Consider the following 23,978-nt stretch of genomic DNA (forward strand, 5'->3'; position numbering starts at 1 on the left):
TGATTTAGGGCAGTTAGATGGTACAGCAGATAGAGAGTGCTAGATCTGGGGTCAGGAAGACCTAAGTTCAAATCTGGGTTCAGACCTTTTAGTTTCTGTGTGACCCTGGGTAAGTCGTTTGCCCTCTGTATCCTCATCTGTGAAATGGGAATAATAGTTCCTACTTCCCAGGATTATTGTGAAGATTACATGAGATACTTATATACAGTGCTTAGTACAGTGCCTTTCATATAATAAGGGCTATATAAATGTGAGTTGTTATTGTTATTACTACTTGGCACATACATCAAATCCATAAACATTTATTCAATGCCTACTCTGTGCCAGGCACTGTGCTAAATGTTAGGGATAGAAAAAGAGACACAGTCCCTGCACTCCATGAGTTTATAATCTAAGGCAGAATCAAGTGTGTAAGTGGTTGCTTTTTGTTCCAGGCTGAGTTCTGCTCCATTTCGAACAATTACTGTCTATGACGCAATATCAGACCTTCCAGATATCAAGAATGGTGCCCAAGAGGGGCGGCCAGGTAGCACAGCGAGTAAGAGCACCGGCTCCAGTGTTGAGAAGACCTGGAGATCGAATCCCGGGCTCAGACACTCAGCACCACACCCAGAAATAACTGGCCGTGTAACCTTGAGCAAGTTACTTAACCCCGATTGCTTAAAAAAAAATAAAAAATAAAAAAAGAATGGTGCCCAAGAAGTAGAGATGGCTTACAAGGGGGAGCCCAAATGTTGGTTCCAGAGACAGATAAGGGGCTCACAAGAGCAACAAATCCTCAGGGACCACATCTGTAAGGTAATGTGCTGCCATGGGAATCTTTCCTATGGTCTCACAATATTCTCACAATATGGCTTAATGGTTAATCTTCAACCATACCCTTAAGATATTGACTGGCTTACAAGGCCACCTAGTTGCACTTGAAAGGGGCCTCAACCATCCTCTCACCTAAGCCATTCCTACAAAAATAACCCCCCAGGACAGGGATTCTTAACCTGGGGGTCCATGGTTAGGTTTTGGGAGATCTGTGAATTTGGATGGGGGAAAATTTGCATCTTTATTTCAATAGAGTTTATTTTCTTTAATCCTATGTATTTTATTCCATGCATTTAAAAACATTTGGAGAACAAATCAGCTTCACCAAGACTGCCAAAGAGATCCATGACACAAATGTGAAAAGCAAAACAAAACCAAACCCTGAACTGATGCCTGGAAGCAGAGTCTAAAGCTCTAAAATACTTTTCAGAATTGTGTCCAGTAAAGTCAGAATAGATCCTGCTGGGGCCTGGCTGGAAAAGGAATTATCAAAGGACTAACCTTGACTTTGGTTGCAGGAAATGAATGCCTTGGTGAGTGCTCGAATAAAACTGATCCCCCTGACCCCAGGGTCAGACTGGCGAGACCTTCCTAACATCCAGGTACACATCTCAGACGGTAGGGTGACCAAGAAACTCCACTATAAATATAATGATAAGAAGAATGGACGAAGCAGTACAGGCGCCCTCAGAGGGGTCTGTGCCTGTGCAGAAGGTAGGTGTGTGTGTGTCTGTGTTCTCTCTGCTGACACCATATCAAGAGGAATTAGTTCATGTCCAATTCTTCATCGATTCTAAACTATCTTCTCTAGCAATTGAATGTCTTCCTATCTTATAGTTTTTACGCCCTATTAAGTAAAACTAATTAACATTTTTTTTACCCTCTTTTATTTAAATTCCTTTCCATGTTCCCATTAGTGGGGATACAAAGCCAAAATGGAAACTGTTCCTGCCCTCAAACTTACATTCCACTGGGGGAAAACAGAAGAGTTAATACAAAATTGTTACAAACAGCATGTTAAGTTTATTGGAAGTAGGACTCTAGCAACTGAAGCATGGAGATAGACCTTTAGACCTTAAGAAGTAACACCTAAGACTAGTAATGGAAGAAGGAAGGAATGTATTCTAAGAGGGGAGATAGCCTATGCAAAGGTATGGAGATCATGGATAGATAATAGCAAGGATGCTAGACCTTTACTCTCATTTCATTCAATTGGATACCAAATAGCTAATTACCTCTTAATTTCAACCTGGCCCTTCTATTTAGGGAAACGTTGTGATTCTGAAGATAGACAGTTCAACACTTTGATTCCATGGTGCCTGCCCCATGCTGGAAACAGGCACAACCATTGGGCAGGGCTCTATGGAAGGTTGGAATGGGATGGCTTCTTCAGCACTACAATTACTAGTCCTGAACCCGTGGGCAAGCAGGTAAGGGTATGTCAGTGGGAGGAAATGAAATTGACCCATGTTCACACTTTTGTAGAAACTTAAAAAAAGTATTGATAACTACTACCAACCATTGAGCTGTAACCTGATGCTTACCCATTACTTGCACATGGCACTGTGGCTTTAGAGGATGGTCTAAGCTGGTCTCAGCTTTGCTTCATGTATAGATACAGAATGGTGCTTTGAAGTCCCAGGGTCAGATTCCCCCACCTGGGAAACTTATTTGTAACCCTGGGCAATTGCCCTGGTCTTAAGAGGAAAGTCGGACTAGTTTTGATGTTCTTTAGAGAATGGAGCTTCCACCCTGCTACCGGTCAAAGTCCTATCCTTCTCTCTTTGTAAATTACGATGATGATCCATGTTCCAATGGAGATCGCCATCCCAGGACATCCTCTCTAAAACGTTGTTGCAATTAAGCCTTGATCCTACTTTTTGGCCATTGTGTTACAGGAAGGAGACTTGTCAGTAGTCTAATTTTTCTCTAGTGCAAGTTCATCCTTTCTAATGGAAAGAAAACTTAGGAGCTGATGGCATGGATACTTGTGTTCACAGGGTCGAGTACTTCACCCAGAACAGCACCAAGTAGTGAGCGTTCGCGAGTGTGCCAGGTCCCAAGGATTCCCAGACACCTTCAGATTGTTTGGCCGTACTTTAGATAAACACACACACAGGTCAGTGTTAACTTCTGTAATAAGAATGTAAATTTTGAAGATCTTCCCTGCCCCTAGGCTAATGTGCACCTGAAGCCTGGGGTGGGAGGCTTGTTTTTCAGTAGATACTTCTTGATTGGCCAGTGAGTCAATAAGGTTGTTACATTTTCTGAGCCAGGAGAAGGCTATATAAGCCCTGATGTGTAGCTTTGTTTTGGGACTCACTTTGAAAAGTATTCTGTGATTTGATCTGAATTCTGGGAAGCTGTTGTTGAGAGTCCCCCGGCTTTGAAAAACCCAGAATGTGGAAACCCAGATGTTGACTGGGTATGGATGTAATGGTTGGACAGTTTGGAAATCTGTCTTCTTGATGTTTCTGTCTTGATAATTATGCCTGTATACTTTGAGGTTCAGGGTGCTGACCTTTTCTCCTGAACAAGGTAAACGATATATATCTGACTGATTAAAGTAAGCTTGTTAACCCATTTTGAGTTGCTTTCCTTTGGCAAAGCAGATCCAAGAACCTGTGTGAGCAGGCACCCTGGGGACTCTGGAGTGCTTGCTGCAACAACTTCCTATTGCTATTTTAAATGGATGGGGAACACATTTCTGAGGTAATCGGACAATTCTTCATTAGGAGCTATCAGACTTTACTTAGTACAACTAACTCTTTAACAAAATGAAGTATCTTCTTGCCAACTGAATATGGATATAAATTGTATTTGACTCTCCTACCAGAAGACTTGAGGTGGCCTTGAGGCCTCTAAGAACAAGACCCACTCAAAAGCAGATTGGGAAATGGAATGAGAATTCTACCTTGGGGTAGAATGGCACCCTGATTCAAGTCAGACTGTTTCTGTCTCCTGATAGTGTGGTGAAAGCCAAAGTGTTCACAAGGATCTTTTTCGGTTCAGGACCTTATTGCACAACACCAAATTCTATTTCCCCCTTTCTCATGCAGGTGGGTAATGCTGTGCCTCCACCCCTTGCCAAAGCCATAGGCTTGGAGATCAAGCTCTGTGTAGTGGCCAAACTGAAAGAGAAAGCCACAGGTAGGTGTCAATAGGACTTTCTGGTGTGTGAAATTGATTGTGTGCTATTACATTTCAGGGGTGGTGTGTGATTGTTGCGGGCGTTTGCCCTCACAACAGATCTAGACGACTAGCCCCACGGCCCTCTCACTTACCCATCCCGGGTCTTCGGTCGTCACCGGCCCCTCACGGGGAAAAAACACCAGACAGAAGGCGGAGGAGTGAAGCGGGGTGGTTTATTCTTCAGTAGTTACATGGCGGAGAGAGAGAGAGAGAGAGCGCCCTCTCACACAAGAAAATATATAGCGAATCTGAGCCAATCACATCGCAGTTTTACATTTATGGCCTTATATGGAGATCACCCCATCAAGCTTATACATATTCATTCAAAGCAACCATGGCACCGCCCATAAACCCCTCCCCCTCCCCCATCATGTGATAACTCATCTGTCACAGCTTCCTCCCCTCATTGCTCAGTGAGTATAGGTCAGAGGAAGGAAATCGTCCCTTTATTGGGTATCAGGTGGTAAATAAAGATTGAGAGTTTTAATACTTTACCCTGCTGTGTCTAAGAGAGCAGCTACAACGTGGAGGAAAACTCTAGGCTCTATTTTAGAGGGGGAGGGAGGGAGAGGAAGAGGGAGTTAGTTCAGCCACTCCCAACTTGTTACTGTTAACATTTTCATATATTTAATAGGATTGTATTTTAACCCAAAATAAAAAAGTCACATTTGGTAGTCATAATACTGTTATCCCTTTCTATTGAAACTTAAATTTGTCTTTAATTTGTTTCTCTTCAGTTAAAATCGAAGAAGAAGAGGTATGAAGGACAGAGCTATTGTGGACTACTCTTTTTAATGAGCTGATATTCCATTGTACTCATGAAATGTCTACCTCCTTTGCTGACACTGAGCCATTTTTAATGGTCAAACTATTAAGCTGTGCAACTGTAAAGTGCATTTTATATATTCTAGATTTTAAAACTATTTAAATTGTATATTAAATGTAACGTCTATTGGCTGAAATTTTTGCAGCTTTTATATATATTCTAATAAATCTTTTTAAATGGCCAAGTGTCTTTCCTGACTCTTACATAACTCAAAACTATTTCTGAAATTGCTCCAGCTTCTCTCTGGCACGTTAGGACTTCTGACTAGGCAGCTGCCACAGCCTAAAATGCTTTTAGTTGGAGAATGAAATCTCCTTGTAAGAGGCATCTTCTGCTCCAAAAATGCAAGATTTCTCGGTCAAAGGAAGGCAAGCAGTTTCTAGATTTAAAGTGAAGAGCCAAAGGCCTGGACCAGGACGGCAGCTGTGCAGCTCTAGACATCTAAAGGCCTTGCTAAAACTAGAGTTCAGCACTGTATCAGTCCTAGGTGTTCAGAGGCTGCCATGGTCTACTCATTTTGTAGAGGATGGAACTAGTAGGAGAATGAGTAAGTCACTTGACCTCTGAATACAAGTGGCAGATCAGATCTTTTTTCCTCTAAAACTAATACAGTTTTCACAACACCCATTGCATTATGTAGGTTTAGAGAGGCAGCTAGGTGGTACAGTGAATAGAATATTGGACCTGGAGTCAGGAAGACAAGAGTTCAAATCCAGCCTCAGACACCCTTGTCTGACCCTGGGCAAGTTACTTGACCTCTGCTTGCCTCAGTTTCCTCAACTGTAAAATATGGATAGTAGCACCCTCCTCCCAAGGTCTTTATGAGAATCAAATGACATATCTGTGATGGATCTTCCCAGAGCCCAGCACACAGAAGACACTTAATAAATTCTTCCTTCCTTGCTTCAAGTTCAGCTTCTGTCCTGATGGGGTACCTGGGGTCTAAATAAATTTGTAAAACCAATTTGTAAAACCAGTTTGTACAATTGTAACTACAATTTGTATTGTAAAATTTTAATCTGTAAAATCCCTTTCCTAGCCTCAAACTCTGCCCCTTCCCCCTATCTGCACAGTGCCTAGGCAACAACTTGTGACTCCTTTGCTCTTACTTAATCTCCTCATGTCTCCTCCGGTCTGGCCCAAATCTCATTTAAACTATCCATTACACTGAAGTCACAAGTTCCTCTCAGTCAGCCCTAACCTTTATCTATGCACTGAGGTCCCTTCCCTCCATCTGGTCAGCCCTGACAATGGCAGCCCTACCCTTTAAAAGTAAAAGCATGTACCCCTCTCACTTGCAGGTCCCCTAAGGACTCATGCCCGCTTCTACAAGGTGTAAAAATAAACTTCTACAACTCTCATTCCAATTAAGCCTGAGACCTTGAATTCTTTCCAGACGCTATTGCAGGTTTTCTGGTCTTAGGTAAGATCAGAGTTCCTGCTGGACCTATTGGGAGCTATCCTTCATCATGTCCCAGCTGAATTCCCGTTTCATCTTTGAAAATGTGGTGCCGCACTGCATTCTTCCCCGTATCTGACTCCTACCTATCCCTTTCCTGACTACTGCAGAAACCTAGTTCCCCCCAAAATGCCCGTTGGCTCTTTCTGGGGCAATCTGGCCGGGTGGGGGGGGGTGCTCCCCGCAGGGCAGAGAAGCAGTCAGTTTAAAGGGTGTGTAGAGAGCAAAGGGGAAAAAAAGTAGGACTGGTGGGTGGGGGGAAGGAAGGGGAGGAGTATGGGGGAGACGGGGGGGGGCACACAAAAAGCAGATATGCTTTGTGATACCTGAGAAAGCAGCTCATCTGACTGGAAAAGCTTCCTAAAAGAACTGGCATTTAAATTAGGTCTCAAGAATCATGTCTGATTGGCTGTCTGATTGGCAGAAAGAAAGAGCTGCCAGCAAAAAGAACAAAGATACTCACTCGGAGTGACATGAGAAAAGGTCAACAGTGTGGGGCATCACCTGTTTCTAGAGTGCTTTCAGTGTTGGAGAAGTTTGAATTTGACTCAGTATTGAGCCATTGAAGAAAATTTTTGAACAGTGGATTGATAGGAATGTTACTTTGCTTAAGAAAAAATTGAGGGGAAGTGGAGGCAGGGAGCCCTATGAAAAGGAGTGAGTGGCAAGGGAGGGATGGAAGATGCAAGAGAAAGGGAGATTGCTGCTACAGCAAGGTCTTGGGGGGATGGTGGGAGAGAAATGGGATCAAGATCATGGGAAGAAGGCTTAACCTTTGGTCACCATTGGATGTCCCCAGTATTCTCTGACTTAGAAGGCTGGGTCATCTGCTGTTAATCAGCAGGAGAGTGGTTATTTGAGGGTTGGAAGAGAAAGGAAAAGGTTTGAAACAAAGGGATCTGACAGGCAATTGAGAGAGAATAGAGTAAAGGGATCATTGGGCTGTATCAACAGCAAAACCAAGGTTTTCATCATAAATCTCTAGTATGTTAAATGAGCTTTAGACAGTGGTGGTTTCCTGTCTTGATTCTGCTCTGTTGCTTCCCTGTGGGTTGGGGATGGGGTTTGATGCTGTGGGACTGGCAGGTACCTTGTAATTATCCAGCATTACTGCTGGTATTGGGCTGGGCCTTTCCAAGCCACACCCATACCTGTATCCTTGTCTGTCTCTGACAGTGGATGACAATGCCACCATCCGAGTCACTAACCTGTCAGAAGACACTCGAGAGACTGACTTGCAGGAGCTGTTTCGGCCATTTGGTTCCATCTCCAGAATCTACCTGGCCAAGGACAAGACCACCGGCCAGTCCAAGGTAGGGCCACCAACTGGGTACGTGAGAGGTATTTTCTGGGTGAAGGGAATGATAAGGGGTGACTATTCTATAACATGGAGATTGTTTTCTGGATGGAGGGAAGGCTGATGCCTCTTTAATGCCTTCCCCAGGGCTTTGCCTTCATTAGCTTCCACCGGCGGGAGGATGCTGCATGTGCCATTGCTGGAGTGTCAGGTTTTGGCTATGATCATCTCATTGGAATGGGCCAAGTAAGTTTCTCCCCTTTCCCCATCATCTATCTCTGACCAGGATTCCTGGGCCCAGACTCAGCTTTGGAGCTGGGCCCTCCATCCTGGATATTCTCATGAATGATTTCTGGGTAATGTTCCCCCCATTAAGAAATCCTAACTGTCTCTTTGCCATTTCTGCAGACCTTCAACCAACTGAGGTCATTTCATCCACTTACAGCACAGTTGCCTGGATTAGAAAAGGACCTGACTCTGAGGGATGGGGCTGGAATGGAATTGGCCAAGGGCAATAAATATTCACATCTGCCCCCAAGTCTCTCTTTTTTATTCTTCTAAGTCTCAGGAACATATCTCAAACCAGCAAGAAGCCTGTGGTATCTGTGGCTATCCACCATTGACCCAGCCTCTTCCTTGGCCCTGACTTGGGCTGAGAGCTATCACTAGATGGCACCTTCCCTCCCTGCTTGGGGCTCAATCCAGGCTCCCTACCCACAGCTCCCACCCTCAGCCTGCTCTATTCAGTCATTCAGAAACCTTTTTTATTCAGTGCCTATTTTATTCCATTTTTCTCCTTTAAAATTTTTCTTTACATCGCTGTAATTTCTTTGTGAAATGGTCATTTCACTTCCCTCTCCCCATATTAGAATCCTGCCTTATTACAGAGAAGTGCTAACAAAAACTATTTGGTCCAAGTCTGAAAAGGAGTTTTGGTCTGCCTTGGCCAAGAGGAGGGAGGGAAGCATGGTTCGCCATCAGATCTACTGAGAATGGATGGATGGACACATTGGTGGTCAGTCAGGAAGTTTTTCCTCAACATTATTGAAATAATTTTGAAAATTATTCTGATTTTGCTTCCTTTGCATCTGTCATATCTGGTTCTGTCACTTAATGCCTTGTGACTATAGGTGAGTCAATCTCTTTAGGTCTGGGGGTGGGGGGGGGTTAGTCTCTGTGAATGGAGAAGGTGGGGAAGTTGGGTGAGTCCTCTCCCCTTCCTGCCAGTTGTGCATCTGTGGTCTTAGGAAACAGTTTTCCCATATTGCTCTGAATTCTTCATATTTGTCACTTGTTACAGATTGCATTCTATCCGGGTGCGGCCTAATTTGTTCATCCATTCCTAGTTAATGGGCATTCATTTTCCTTCTAGTTCTTTATGACTACAAAAAGTACTGTTATAAATATTGTTGCAAAAATGTGAGCTTTCCCCCTTGTCTTTGACCACAGACTTATTTTTAGAATACTGTTAGTGGGTCAGGATTCAAAGGTAAGAGGTGACACCCTCCAGGGGCTTCTAGATTGGGAGGTGGAATAGAATGTGTGCAAGGAAGGCATGATGCAAGAACCCAGCAAAGGAGACAGAAATATTCAAGGACAATCTCAGAATCTCTTCAGCTTGGACAGGGAGCGGGCATGTCGGGGATTAATGACTGTGGCTCTGGCACTGAGCTGAAACATGGAGACCAAGGCTTTGGATTCACAAATCAATGAGCATATTCTAGGCCCAACATTGGGGGCAGCACCCTTGGCAACCCAGTTTGGATGGAACTAGAATGCTTAGAGAGTAGGGGGTGTGAAGGGAAGGAAAGTTTTGGAGCCTTCCTAAGGAGGTTTGTGTCCTATTTTATAAGCAGTAGCCACTGAAGTTATTGACCAGGGGAAGGATAGCAGACAGCACTGTTGACAAGCTGCTTAGGGTGGACTGGAAAGGAGGGCCAGGTCTGGGAGACCAGTTAGCAAGGAGCAAGGGAATAGGAGTCGGCTCACTCAAGGTTTCCAGCTGGACCCTTAATTCTTCCTTCAGTCTGGCAAAGTGGTTTGAGGGAGAGGAGGTTGGAGCCTATGTCCAGTGTCCTACCAGAGCCCCATTGGGCGTGCTGGTTTGCATCCTGTTAGTCATTCAGTGGGACTTACATGACTCAGGGGTATTTCCCCACCCTTGGGACCCCCACATAGCCTTGAGCATCGGAGGCTTGAGGCCACGGCTGTATAGAGCAATGGGTGGAAGCACATGGCCAGTGGCACCAGCCCTCTGCTTATCTGGTAGCCCAAGTACAGACCAAGGTCCAGAGCAGCTACAGCCTGGGACTCATTTGAGAAACTGCTACAGTGTTCCAGCCAGTGCCAGCGGGCCTGGACATTAAGGACGCGCAAGATGTGGTATGGGATGTAGGATACAGCATAAAGGACCACCCCGCCCCCCACTAGCACTCCCACCTTGAGCTTCTCTGGCCTCGTTATATTGGGGTTGGTCAGGATGGTGTGGCCAATGGCACTGTAGGCCAGGAGACTGAGCAGGAAGGGCACACCACAGCCCAGCACTGCCAGCACCAGGCTATAGACCCAGTACTCTGGCAGATGGTCATCCCCAGCTGTTCCTAGGCATTTAGTACAGGCCTCAGGTTGATTCACATGGCAATGTGCCCCTGTGCCATTATGGGGCAAGACAAGGTGGGAGAACTTGAAGGTTGGCGCTGCCAGGGCAGCCACGAGGCCCCAGCCAGCCAGGCTGACGGCCCAGGCATGTTTGGGTCGCACGTGGCCGTGGGTGAAGAAGGGGTGCACGATACCCAGGTAGCGGTTGAAGCTTATGCAAGTGATGAAGAAAATGCTGCTGTAAAGGTTACAGTTGAAGAGGAAGCGCTCAAACAGACAGGCAGCTGCCCCGAAGCTCCAGTGTTTGGGTGGATAGAAATAGAAAACCAGAGGGGGCAGGGAGAAGGCATAGAAAAGGTCGCTGACAGCCAGCTGGGCTGAGAAGATGATGGCCGGATGCCACGGGCGCTGCTCCCGGGTACTGAAGCAGTAGAGGACTGGACCATTAACCCCCACAGCCACAAGGAACTCGACCACTAGCACAGGCCACAGGTACTCCTCCTGGTACTGGTTCAGGGTTTTGTGAGCTCTTGCCAACATCCCAGGTAAGCAGGTGCTGTTAAATGCTTGGGTCATGGTGCCTGGGGGAAATGAAGGGAGGCCTGAATGGGCAGCTTCTTTCCCCAATTATAGAGGACTGTCAGCAAACTCTTGACCCCCACTCCTTCCCACATCTCAAGTAAAAAGTCCACATGAAGTGAAGGTTGGACAAAGGAACTGGAATGACTTGAATTTGAATTGACTGACATTAACCGAGACCCTGGGCCTCAATTTGCTCCTCTGTAAAATGGGGGTGCTCGACAGATTGGTTTCCAAAATCCCTCCTAGCTATAAACTGGCAATTTAGTTCAGCCCCAGAATGTGCTTCCCCCTGGTTATTTTGGCACATAAGGGTTTGATTTCTGCCCCATGCCTTGCCCTGACAGCTCCAGTTCTCCCTTTGCCCTATGGATTCTAATCAGCAGTCTACCTTAAGGAGGAAGTGGCCTTGGTTCTGGGGTAACCCCCACCCAGACGCGCCTTTTCAATTCCCGGTCCCCCTTCACCTGGCCTGGCCTTGCTCCTGGTGGTAGCAGAGGACTCTCCTTGGCTGCTTCAATCTTGGCTCCCAGGCTCTGCTCTGGCCTCTACCAGTCAGACTGCCTCACCCCCAACTCTGGTAGCTAGCCCCTCCCTGGGTATACTTCCTTCCTCATTCTCTCATACCTCCACCCCATTCTCTAACCAGAGATCTTCAGACAGCAAAACCAGACCTTCTAGCTCCTCCCGCCCACTACAAGTAACTCCCAAGTAAAGCAAGTGTGGACGCTATTTGCTTCTTTATTGGAGAAGTAAAAGCACAAGCCAGCATTCTTTATCCTCTGTATATCCACACTCCATGCCAGCCAAGACCACTAATTCTGAACCCTAATAATTTCCAGGCAAGAGGCTGGGTAAATGGGAATTGTCCTGGATTCTGACTCGCCCTTGCTAGTTCAAAGACTCATCAGACAATGCCCTCTCCCCTTTGGGAGCTGGGCTAGCAAATCCTTGTTCCCATGATAGCTCTGGGGGGGTTCACGCTGCATACTGGGTTCTCTTACTCAAGGGGCTTCATCCCTGGAGGCCAACTCTTTGGATTGCTCCACCCTCAACAGATTAACCAGGACACAATCTGTCAGTGGTGGCTCATGAAAGTGCTCAGTAATGTGACTAGCCTCCCCCACAAACAAGATAACAAACAAGCCCCACTTCCTCCCAGTTAGGAGGCCTTACAGACTCTATATATAGTATAGTATGGGGGTGAAGGGTTGGGAAAGGAAATGGTTGCCTTGTCCTCAGAAGCCACAGGGGTCAATGTGAATTCCCTTCCCAGAAGAGAGAAAACAGGCTCATCGTTCAGCGCAATTTCAGGCTCTGGCTGCTGCTGAGGATTTGTGGTGAGGCCTCCTAGAGGCCGAAGCTCTTCCCTGGGCTTGACCACGAGGGAAGTGTGGAGCTGTGGCTCCTTTGGGCTGTTTGCCTTTGACTGCTTGGAACCTCCCCTTGGGATGCCGACCTCTGCCTTTCCCTGGTCTCTGGTCACCAGAGACCTGCTGTCCAGGGGACTTGTTGGGTCGTCTCCGTTTCACCTTTGGGAACATGTCTGGAGAAGAGTGTAGGGGAGAGAGAACCATGAGCAGGGTAGAGATGGGAGGCCTATGGGTATAGGTTTTTACCACCCAAGATCACCCCCCTCTCCAACTCACCCTCGTCTGGCTCTTCACCAACTGCCTGGCGAAAATACTCTGCCTCATCCTCTTCCTCATCAGAAACGTGGGCTACTCCATCAGGCTGCCCTGGGTCTTCTGCATCACTGTCCCCATCCCCTTTGTCCACAAAGGTTGGGGTCTTTCTATGCTGCATCCCTTCCAGGCTGCGTTTCCTAGAAGGGAAGAGGAACTCCTGGGGCTTAAGGCCTTCAACCTTAGGTCACCCTTTCCTCCTGTGTTTCCTCCCTCCACCCCCCACTAACCGGTGGGCCTCCCGCTGTTCCTTCTTCCGCTTGATGTCCTGCTCCTGCTTCCCTCGGCGCTCAGCCTTCAGCAGGAGTTTCTGCTCTCTGGTGGCCAGAGTGGCCCTCATCTCCTCCTCAGACTTGTGCACTGCAGGGAGGGAAGGTGAGCATGGCTGCTCCCCTCTCTGGGCTCCCCCATCCCAACAACTCCCTCCCCTCCCCGGCTCACCTAGGCTGTGGTAGAGAACATTTCCATCCCCGATGCCCTCCTGGACCTTGATAAGCTGCATGGTTATCCTGGGGCCAATCTGGTGGGTTGAAAGAGATTGTGGGGATCTGCGCCCCCCCCCCCCCCATCACTGCCCCTTCCCGCCCAGGGGCATCAGAACGTTTACTTTGAGTGATCATGGCAGTCTCACATCAGTGTTCTCATCACACACCACCACCCTCTGGCTGGTTGATTAGACCCGGCCCCTCCCTGGCCCTCACCTCAGTAAGCCGGACCGCACTCTGCTCTGCCTTCATGTTTCCGCGGCCAGCGTAGGCTTGGGGCAGCTCCGTCACATTGTGCTCCCCATCTGGCTCTGCCTCACTCTCTGACAGCCCTGCACCCCTGGGGAGACAGGGCAATGGGCTGGGCTCATGGCGGTGAGGTCTGAGCATGGCAGCCCCCCTCCCCAAAGAAGATCCCAGCTCACGTGGCAAGCAGCTCACTGACATCCTCTAAGCGACTCATGTTTGGGAACTTCTCCTGGAGAAGCTTCTTCATCCCCCGACTGGCACCCACAGGAACAACCTTCAGGCTGCTACAGGGGGCAGAGACGGGGAGAGGGGTGACTGATGCCCCCAGGGGTATCCCTCCTTATTCCTCCTCCTCACCCTGGGTCTCAGAGCGTTTACTTGGACACAATCACCGTGTCTCAGCAGAGATGTGATCATCATGGCTCTCCAGGGTTGGGGGCTGTATGCATGCATGTCCCAGGCACACACAAGCACAAGTGTGCACTCACATACTCACTAGTGTCGGAACTGGAGCTCTTGGGAGCTGGGGTCATAGCTGAGGAGAAGGCAGCGCTTAACACAGTTCAGATTCACCTGGCAGGGAGAAAGTAACTCTGTAGAGGCCTCATTCAGGAGGGTGTTGGCACAAGCCATGCTCCCAGCAGCTGCATTTAATGCAGTATGCTGCCTGAGAGACAGAAGGCCCTGGCACACTGTCATGCACATTATCAAACATACATTTAAACACATACGAATATATTTATTTGCTTACAGTCAACCTTATTGTTGTGCTTTTACTATCCCCATTTTATGGATAAATAAACTAGCTGAAACAGGCCAGTCAACTAGTGCCTGAATCAGAATTTGAACTCAGGTCTTCCTGACTCTAAAGCTGCCTCTAAAGGCAGCATGCTTTTTCAGGAACCTCAATAGATCTAACCTTATGCACGTTGATGGACGGAAACATGTTCTGGAATACAGAGGCAGTGAGCTTCACGTGAAGTCCATGGGGGCCAAAGCCATTGAGTACCAAGAGGGGTGGGTGTGAGAACTGCTGCTCATGCATCCGGTGGCGGCGCAGGGAGGACACAACGTCTCGTACCAAGGAGTACTAGAGGTGGAGGGGGCAAGCTGACCTCAGCTGCTGAGCCCTCAGCCTCCCCACCACACCATTTTGCTGCTTAACCCCTCACCTTGGTGACCCGGAAGGTCAGAGTAGGGCCCCCAGGAAGGCGGATCAGCCTCTGAAGAAGGAAAGGGAGCAGGATCACAACTTCTGAAAAACTGAGTGCCAGGGCCTTTACTGGGTGAACCAAATGTGTGGGAGCACCATGTATCCCGTGGCTATGGGGGAATATGGAAAGGGATTAGGTGGGGACAGCAAAGCTCAGGGTCTTTTTTGGGAGCAGGGGAAATACAGAGAAAGGATCATATGAGGAAGAAGCATCACTCACAAATGTCACATTCTTCTCTGTTTTGCTGAAGATGAGGAAGTGAGAGACACCAAGAGGGCCAGCCACAGCCACACAATCCTTAAGGGAATTCCTCCGGCGAACCTACAGTGGTGTAGAAAGTGCAGATTAGGGCTGATGTTAGAGTTTGGGGGGGGGGGGTGTCTTCCAATAGGGCATGTTATGAAAGATTGGAAAGAAAAAAGTTTAGGAGCTGAGATCTTCAGCAAGTTGTAGAGAAATCAGTTAAGAGGCCGAGGCATAATGAATTTCTGGGCCATGATTTATGATATTAAATTAAATAACTTTGCCATGAGACATTAATCTGATTGGGGTATGTGTATATGGGGTAACTAAAGATACAAGAAGCAGGGAACCACTCAAATATACCTATAATCCCGGCAGATATCTGAGGATGGGGGAGATGCCAAATGCTAGAAAAGGGATTGCAAGAAAACCCATGCCCTCAAATATAACAAAGTCAGTGCAACTAAGGAGAAGCAGGACCTCAGAGCCCCCAATACCTCCACTTTACAAAGAAAGTGATTTGCGCAGTCATACAGCCAGTAAATGTCAGAGTTGGCATTTGAACCTGGGTCCTCTTGATGGAAGGAGCTAAATTTGGCTTCATAAGTATTCCTTGATAGTTGGTGAGAATTTGACTTCAGTCTAGAATGGGACCATGTGAGGATATACCTTATTCCCTACACCCCACCCCACTCCCCAACAGATATGAGGGCTGCACCAGCACTGCTTCCTATAGAAACCAATGTGGGAAGATCCAGAAACCCAAGGGTTCAGTGTCAGGTGGAGGGGTCTGGTTGTGGATGAGGCTCAATAAGAAAAAAAGTGATACTGCTAATTATAAATTCCAGGCTTGCCTTACTGATAATTTTGTTCTTCCATGTATGGAGAAATCCATGAGGGGAACTGCTATTCTAGACCTAATTCTGATCCAAAAGCAAGAGCTGGTTGGAAAAGTGTAAGATGAGCAAAGCCCTGACAGGAGGGTATTCCACCTCCTTGTATAATGCATAAGGTGATGGGGATGGGAAGGCCAGAATTGGAGTCAGGAGTGCCTAGGCTCAAGGTGTGCCTTTAATCATCACATCAGCTATGTGACCAGAGGCATATCACAACTCCTGGGTGTCCCAGGCAACTGGAAGTCAGAGAATCGTGGATTTGTCCTGTTTTTTATGAAACTGTACAAGTCAGGCCAGAGGAAAAAAAGCGGGGGTGGGGATGCCGGGGACAGCCCTGAAATTCAACCCGGTATCACAGAATCTGGGCTGAAACGGACTTCAGAAGCTACCTACTTCGAATCACACCCACCGACCCCCAGCTCCTATCCAATCACGGTACTGGAGCAGGGAGGGATCTTGAAGACCCCTAGTTTAAGCCCCTCAGCAGACAAAAGGAAAACAAGGCACGTGGAGATTAAGTGACTTGTCTGAGGTCACGCAGAAATGTGGAATCGGGGCTCCAAGCCTCTCTCTGATTTGCGATGCTCTGAGTTATGCTGGGGACACTCGGTGGAATTTCTAAAGAGGTAGTTTTGATGTCGGGCCACACTGGCTTCTCCCCCACACCCTCCCGCTGGGGGGTCACGACCGTGAGCATGGCCAGGCCGGGCTGCATCGGCCCAGCTACCCGAGAGCGAGCGGGGCGCGCACCGACCTGCAGGGAGCTGGCCGTGTAGGGCTCCATGACCCTCCGCACGTCCAGGCTGAGCTGGCGGATCCCGGGGCCGGCGGGGCCGCGCGCGAACACGAAGGAATGCGGCACGGACGTGTACGCCTCCTGCGCTCGGAGCTGTGCGGCCGCACGTGCGCGCTTCTGGCGCTGGCTCTGCGGGGGTCACAAGGGGAGACAGTGAGAAAGGGAGCACCCGGAAGGCCCTCCTCCACCCTGAAGAGCCCCATGCCCCCACCCAGAACCCCTCACCCAGCGCCCAAACCGCGCCGCCACTCGCACGGGATCGCACCTTTCCGTGCCGCCCCATGACGACGCCGCGAGCACAACGTACGCTAACGGAACGAGATAAGCCGCACGCGCAGTGAGCACGAGGAGACTACACGCGGGCTTCCCGGAAGAGTCGGGAGCAACTTCCGGGGCGGGATCCCAGGGGAGGCGGAGATAGGCGAGGAGCCAATCATTTTCCTCTGATGTGGAAATCGTCACCCACTCCCTCCTCCCAGGAAAGGCCACGAATTATTAAAATGTCCCTGACCCTCCTCTTCCTCCTTTTCCTTCACTTCCTTCTCCTCTCAACAGTGCCTCCGGGCGGCTTGGCAGATCGCGCATGCGCATTGTGAAAATCGGCCCCTGTTTCAGAATCTCCCCCACAGAGTCAATCAATCATTATGCTTTTATGAAACTGTATGCGAAGCCTTTTGCTAGATATTGGGAATACAAAGAAAGAGCCCCTGCATTCTATCTAGGAAGATAATGTCTACGCAACTAAGTACAAGTAACAAAACTAGCTTTTTCTATAGCACTTCAAGGTTTGCAATGGGCTTTACATGTTATCTCACATCTGCACTGCAATCCTCCCGATATTACACTCCTGCGGGCCTTCATCCCATTCTCCTGGAATCTCATCATCCTGCTAGATGCCTCTGTGCCACCGCCTCTCGGACTCCTCCCTCCTGATTGGAGACCTTGGAGTATGCACCTTGGAGCTCCTCTGAGATGCTCCATTTAGGCAGAGCCACCAGGGCAGCACTCTCAGCTGGCTGTGCTCCTCTGACTTCATCATGCTGGCGCTTTTCCCTTGGTGGTTTTTTTTCTTAAGTTTTTTGTTTTTAATGTTGTCGTCCTCTATTAGGTTGTGAGCTCTTTGAGGGCAGGGACTAAGTCGTCTATTGCCTCTTTTGGTATACTCAGTACTTAGCACAGTACCTGGCATGTAGTAGGTGCTTAATAAATGTTTATTGACTGACTGACTGAAGTAAGTGCTATTATCCACATTTTACAGATAAGGAAACTGAGGCAGGTTAAGTAATTTACCCAGGATTACACAGTTGGTAAATGTTTGAGACAGGATTACAACTGGTTTTATCTGACTCCAGGTGCAGCCCTTTACCCACTTCACCATCTACTTAGAACAAGTATATTCAAAATAAAAGATAATTTTGTGAAGGAGGCACTAGAAGTTGGGCAGATCAGGTAATGCTTCCCCTAGAAAGCCTTTACCTAGGGGAAAGCTATGTGACTATGGGCAGATCACAACTTCTGGATGTCATGTCCCAGGCAACTAGAAGTCAGAGAATTGCAGGTTTGTATTTAGATTTATAAGGTTCTTCTCTAAATCTCCATGATCCTAAAACAAGGAAATTAGAGGTCAGGACAGAGGGGGAAAAAAGCCGCTGCGGGGATGCCAGGGACAGCACTGAAATTCACCCTGGAATCAGAGAATCTGAGCTGGAATGGACTTCAGAAGCTACCTACCCCAAATCACACCCATACTTCCCCCAGCTCCTATCCATCACAGTAGGGGAGCAGAAAGGGATATTGAGGATCACTTAGTTTAAGCAGACAGAAGGAAAACAGGGCACCTGGAGATTAAGTGACTTGTCCAAGGTTGCACAGGAATGTGGAACTGTGATGCTCTGAGTTAGGCTCAGGGGAAAGGGGTTCGGGATTGTTCTGCTGGGACCCAGGGGAGGACTGGGGACACTTGGTGGCATTTGTAAAGAGGTTCCTGTAGATTTGATATCAGGGCACACTGGGCCCTGAGATTTTAAGAAAACTAAGGATTCCAAGAGGTAAAAATTATTATATTCCAGGCACCCTTGGACATTTTGTGTAAAAACCCTAGAGAGAGGAAGGATGAGATGTCATGTGTGAAGAGGAGAAAGAAGGCCAGTATGGCTGTATGGTAGAATGATTGAAGTCAGGCTGCCAATCCTTCGATAATATTTATTAAGCACCTACTGTGTGCTAGGCACTATGCTAAACTTGGGAAGACAAGGTAAAATATAGTCCTTATTCTCAAAGAGCTCACAGTGTAATGGGGAAACAAAAGATTTATAGTAAAGATTTACTATAGGAGGTGGAATTTTACTCCAGAACTATATACAAACAAGATATAAATAGGGTAAAGCTGGAATTTTGGGGTTTTTCTTATGCTTTTATTACATGTTAGATATTTTAATTATTTGTCTGTATGTAATGGGAGACTGGACATTGGGGGCCCAGTCTATAGCATAGTATAGCATGTTCTCTGTCTGCTAGAATTCTTACTAAAGTATTGGTGAGCCTACTTCCAGAAACTCATGGTAATGCACAAGGGAGCCTTCTGTTTCCCACTTTAGAGCATACTCAGGGTATGCTTTGACTGTTCCTTATTGGCTTACTAATTAGTAACAGAGCAGCTGGATGGTACAGTGGATGGGATACTGCCTTGGAATCAGGAAGACTCATCTTTGTGACTTCAAATCTGGCCTTAGATTCCTTTTAGCTATGGGTAAATTACCTAATCCCATTTACCTCAGTTTCCTCATCTGTAAAATGAGCTGGAGAAGGAAGTGGCAAACCACTCCAGCATTTTTGCCAAGAAAACCCCAAAAGCAGTCATGAAGAGTCAGACATGACTGAACAGCAACAATAATGTGGTTACAAAAGACCACTTAATTGGCTGCTAAAATGGAATTGGCTTTTGAATAAGGAAGAAGAAAAGCGATAAGCCTTTGGGTGGGGAGAGAGGTAGCAGGCACCTCCTTAAGCTGCTCCACCCCAGTTGCCATGTGGCCATGAATACTTGCTACCACTTATTTATTACATCTCTGCTACTTTCTTCTTTCCTGATCTAGATGAAAAAGTCTTAGAGGCAGAACTGATGAAATCATGACCTTGTGGCTTTTAATCGTCAGAACAATCATTAGAAGTCCAGCAACTGGAGTACATTGAAAAGTCTGCTTGTGGTCACAATGTCCTGATAAATGAGCTGTTTGAGCCATCCCAGCAGTGAATGGAAGTGCCAGCTGAGGTACTTGAAAACAGGGGATCCATCCATCATGTTTATACTTAGAAGTAGATTTTGTGAGGGGAATATTTTATACCTACCACTTTTATTATAAGCCCTCCCTTCCCCCAGGACTAATCTGGTAGACTCTCATTTCAGAGGTTCTTGTACTTTGATTCTTGCTATATCTTTTGCAGAAGCTAATTAATGTTAATTTATATGAATGCTCTACAAACCTCAAACCACTCCATAAATTCTATTATTGTTACTATTACTAATATCATTATCATCTACTGCTTTTCAGTGATATTAGTTGTCAATGTTACTGGTCAGAGTGAAATTGGAGGATCAATTGTTAGATGATATTCAGGACTTGGTAACTAGTCAATTGATATAATTGTTCAGTCGTATCCCGTGATCCCGTGGATAATTTATCCATGGGGTTTTCCTGCCAAAGATACTGGAGTGGTTTGCCATTTTCTTTTAGCACTTATGTCATGCCTTAAGGTTTACAAAATGCTCTACAAATATTATCTCATTTTGTCTTCACAGCAAGTCTAGGAGGTGATTACTGTTATTATTCCCATTTTACAGATGAGGAAATTGAAGCAGACAGAAGCTAAGTGACTTGCCCAGGATCACAGAGCTATTAAGTGTCTTTGGGTTGACTTGAACGCAACTCTTCCTGCCTCCAGGTCTAGCACTCTATCCATTGTACTCCTAGCTGCTCTCATATATCGGGGCTAACACATTGAGTGGGAACTTAAAAGCAATAGTTCTAGGTATCCACCAACCTCCTCAAGGTTATCCCTAGAACTCTAAAGGGAGATGCAGTGCTCCGCTCTGGAGATCAGACCTGTTAGTTGGAGTGTGGGTTGGGAGATTAGCTCCAGAACCTGTATACTACATGTTTCTTATTCTCCTTTGGGACAGTAAATTCCATGATAGTAGGAACTGTATTTTATCTGAATTATCACCTTTAGGACTTAGTGCAGGATTCTACACAGAATAGTATTTAATAAATGTTTGTTTAATTGTCATAGGATCTTATTGTGGAAACATTAAGGTTTTCTTTACAGTGTAACTGAAAATATTAAGAAATAAATATTTCTCTCGTCTAAAGTCCTTTCCAGACTTACTTGAAACCTTATTAGTACTATTCAACTTTTTCAGGAAATAATTAAACCCTCCCTTAAACCCTCTTTTCCCCATATCTCTTAAGCCTAACCACTTTCTGTTAGGAAACTGCAAAAGGCTAAGAATAAATTGGAAAGCTGTTCCCTCAGATCTTCTATTAGAACCTCCTGCTATGTCAGCTGGGTCTGAAGAGCCTGTAGCTTGTTTGCCCCAGCATTGTCTTGACAAGGAGCTGTTGCCTTTCCTCCACTCCAGCACACAGCACCCACAAACTTCTGTTGGGGAAGCACAAAGGTGTAAGTGCAGTGTGGGCTGACCACTGTGGCCTTCTGATCACCCAGGGCAGGACCCAGTCTCCTCAGTATGGCCATCAGAAGCAGCAGCCACCTCCAGATGTGGGTGTCCATGGCATCTGTCCCCTGTAACAGAAGGGGACCAGGGTCAGCCTGTGAGGAGACAGATCCTGAGGGGACAGATTCAAAAAACTTACTGTTAGGAAACTGCAAAAGGCTAAGAATAAACTGGAAAGCTGTAGAAAATGGATTAAGTGTGGCAACCAGGTTTAGAATGACAAATACATCAGTGTAGTCAAGGTCATTGCCTACCACTACCCATGACCAGATTTAATCCTTTCAGAAAATGGTTTTTTTTTTTTAATGGACATTTCAAGTGTGTATTGTTCCTTTGATGAAGGAAACTTTTAACTGAATTGTCACCTAAACTTTGAACCCTTGCTCAATCTCCACTGTGAAATTTTCTTTCTTCAAGAATCCTATAATCTCATAGGTTACAACTTCAAAATGACTTCTCTGATAGAGAGATGTCTGGGGGTGGGGGACCCATAAGGGGAATCTCCCAGTTTGGTCATTTCTCTCCCTAAGCAAAAAAAACCAAAAACACCAAACCAACCAACCAAACAACAACCCCCCCACCAAAAAAAAAACCCTCTTAGAATAATTATAACTAGGGGTTAAACTAGGGATATTTGACCATATTCACCCAAGACCAAAGTCCTAGGATGGATCCACCTTTCTGGAAGACTTGTGATCAAAATGCAGAGTATTTTTTCTTTGACCATATGTTAGACCCAGAAGGGACTTTAGAGACCATCCAGAGTCATTTTATAGATAAAACACTGGGGCTCAGAGAGGGAAGAAACGGGCCTAGGTTCACATAGCTAGAACTCAAGCAAGGAGTCAGATCTGGTTCTGACTCCAAATCCAGGGCTATTTCTTTCTTTCTTTTTTTTTTTTTTTAAGCAATTGGGGTTAAGTAACTTGCTCAAGGTTACACAGCCAGTTATTTTGTGTGGGTGCTCCCGACGCCGGGGCCGGTGCTCTTACTCCCTGTACCACCTGGCTGCCCAAGGGCTATTTCTTTCATTTTTTGATATTCTATCCTTGTACATTTGTCCATCTCTATCTCTTTTATTATCTGTCTCTCTTGGTCTTCTATGTTCCTGTCTCCTGTCCATCTGTCTGTCGATCTGTCTGTCTCTGCCTTTGTTTCTATTTCTCTCAGGTTCAGTGACCTCCTGGTCTTTGCTTCCTTTGACAGGGGGATGGAGGAAGCTGTGTGTGTGTGTGTGTGTGTGTGTGTGTGTGTGTGTGTAGGGTGGGGTGGGGTGGGTTTAAGAAGATGTTGGGAACAAGATTTGGTCATTTCTTCCATTAAGTCTTGGAGAAGGGAATAATGGGAAAGTAGTAGTATCTGTGTGTTCATATTTCTGCATAAATACATGTGCATATGGGTTCATGCCCATGTTTTGATATAAAATTTTATCTCCATATCCAGGACATCATGTATGTTCCTGTTCTGGGGTTTGTGAGTATATGAGCCTAGGCAGTCATGTATGTTCATGTTGGTGCTGGTGTTGTGTTAGTGTCTATGGGGCCTCCATGACCTCTGGTGTCCATGTCAGGATGCCCTTCTTTGCTGTCACATTCTCTGTCCCTGTATCCTATGAAGGAGAATTGTTCCTTCCTGGCAGTGACAACAGCCATCAGCCCTGCCTGGGCCCCATTATAGCTGCTTCTGGACAGGGATCTGTCAGTGGTCACTGGGGGAGAGGAGAGGAGAGAGTAAAAGCCAATAGGGAGGGAGGGGGGCAGGATGGAGAGTCAGTGACCAGTGGGGGAAGGGAAGCAGGGATTGGGTAGGTTCTGAGCATCTGCAGAAATTCTTACAAACAGACTCCATAGATGTTTACAGTTGGGCTCCTGGGGAGAGATTGTGCAGCTCTAGGGGCTAGTCTGGAAAGGGCGGGGACATGGGGGACAGGCACCAGGATTGGGCGGTCAGCAGCATCTCTGCAACACAATTTCCTTTTTCCCCATTGTAGAAAGTGGGAACAGAACAGGCCAGAGGGGAGAACCTGAGGAGCTGTGAGCTGGGACTGGTGAGTGCCCTGACCCTGAACCCCTGGGATGAGTAGGAGCTCCTATCACCCCTAGGAAAGGTAGACATAGAATGGAGCTCTAAGGCTTGACTACAGTACATCTAGGCCTATACATGCCTTCCCCACAGGAGGCAATTCCAGCCTTAGGGGTCAGAGGATCACTTACAGACTGTTAAGTGCTAGGGAAGCCCAGGGTTGGTTGGGACATTCTCATCCTAACTAAATTAGGGCAAAACCTCAGAATGCCAAATACTGCTGACTCCTGGGTCAGATTCTGTGTGCTAAGGGATCTGAGTGATACTGGACCCATTGAGGACCACTACAGGCATGCATGTGCTGACATGCATGTGTACTTGAACATATAATACATGAATACAAAAAATATCCCTACCATCATCCTATGTTGGGAATGTCAAAGGAGGAAAGCAAGGCATCCTGGCCTTCTTCTCTGGGGAACAGAGAGATAGATATGGACATGGGAACTATGCTGCCCTTCCCCCAGATAGATGCCTGCAGCTGAGGAATTTCCTTTGAGATGTATTAGTCTACTGTTTTTGAGGGGTCTGTGATGAGGGAAGGAATGGGGGGAGGATAGATCTGGTCTCTGGTCTAGAAGTCCCCTTAATCCTCCAGTCTGAAGAGTCCACCTCTGAGTCAGAGGACTAGCAAGATCAGGGTGACCCTGGTGTCCTGATTGGCTTGGTTGAATGGACTTACGGAATAAGTATGGGCATGCCCCCACAGATTCTGCCCTGAGTCAGCTCCTAGTCCCCCTAGAATGGTCAAGGTGTTCAGTGTGAAGAGGGGCTCCAGGCAGAGAAGGGCTGTGGATATTTGATGAATACATTTAACTGAGTAGCA

At 46.8% G+C, this 23,978-nt stretch overlaps 2 protein-coding genes and 1 long non-coding RNA gene across 5 annotated transcripts; 1 reads left to right on the forward strand and 2 right to left on the reverse strand.

The window, feature by feature from the left end:
- Positions 1–6,714: 6,714 nt before the first annotated feature.
- Positions 6,715–9,337, forward strand: LOC138157497 (uncharacterized). Of its 2 annotated transcripts, none has more exons than XR_011167403.1 (4): positions 6,715–7,606; positions 7,738–7,836; positions 7,999–8,738; positions 9,208–9,337. It is a non-coding gene; the product is annotated as an uncharacterized lncRNA (long non-coding RNA). The 2 variants fall into 2 exon arrangements; XR_011167404.1 differs by having other exon boundaries at positions 7,999–8,724; positions 9,186–9,323.
- On the reverse strand, positions 8,351–11,386 carry P2RY11 (purinergic receptor P2Y11). The gene is made up of 2 exons (XM_069083116.1): positions 11,235–11,386; positions 8,351–10,769 (listed from the first exon to the last, which is right to left on the reverse strand). The coding sequence occupies exon 2, from the start codon at positions 10,762–10,764 to the stop codon at positions 9,709–9,711; it is 1,056 nt and encodes a 351-aa protein (XP_068939217.1). The 5' UTR covers positions 10,765–10,769; positions 11,235–11,386; the 3' UTR covers positions 8,351–9,708.
- A 104-nt stretch (positions 11,387–11,490) lies between these two features.
- Positions 11,491–16,745, reverse strand: PPAN (peter pan homolog). Of its 2 annotated transcripts, XM_069083112.1 has the most exons (12): positions 16,601–16,745; positions 16,294–16,464; positions 14,620–14,721; positions 14,359–14,409; positions 14,106–14,276; positions 13,683–13,759; positions 13,363–13,470; positions 13,154–13,277; positions 12,894–12,972; positions 12,683–12,812; positions 12,417–12,592; positions 11,491–12,313 (listed from the first exon to the last, which is right to left on the reverse strand). In XM_069083112.1, the coding sequence occupies exons 1-12, from the start codon at positions 16,616–16,618 to the stop codon at positions 12,078–12,080; spliced, it is 1,443 nt and encodes a 480-aa protein (XP_068939213.1). In that variant the 5' UTR covers positions 16,619–16,745; the 3' UTR covers positions 11,491–12,077. The 2 variants fall into 2 exon arrangements, with proteins under 2 accessions (XP_068939213.1, XP_068939215.1); XM_069083114.1 differs by lacking the exon at positions 14,106–14,276.
- Positions 16,746–23,978: the final 7,233 nt, after the last annotated feature.

Source organism: Petaurus breviceps, unplaced genomic scaffold (genome assembly GCF_028583685.1).
Source record: "Petaurus breviceps papuanus isolate PSGF00001 unplaced genomic scaffold, PetGlider_PUasm1.0 172, whole genome shotgun sequence".
Lineage (NCBI taxonomy): Eukaryota > Metazoa > Chordata > Mammalia > Diprotodontia > Petauridae > Petaurus > Petaurus breviceps.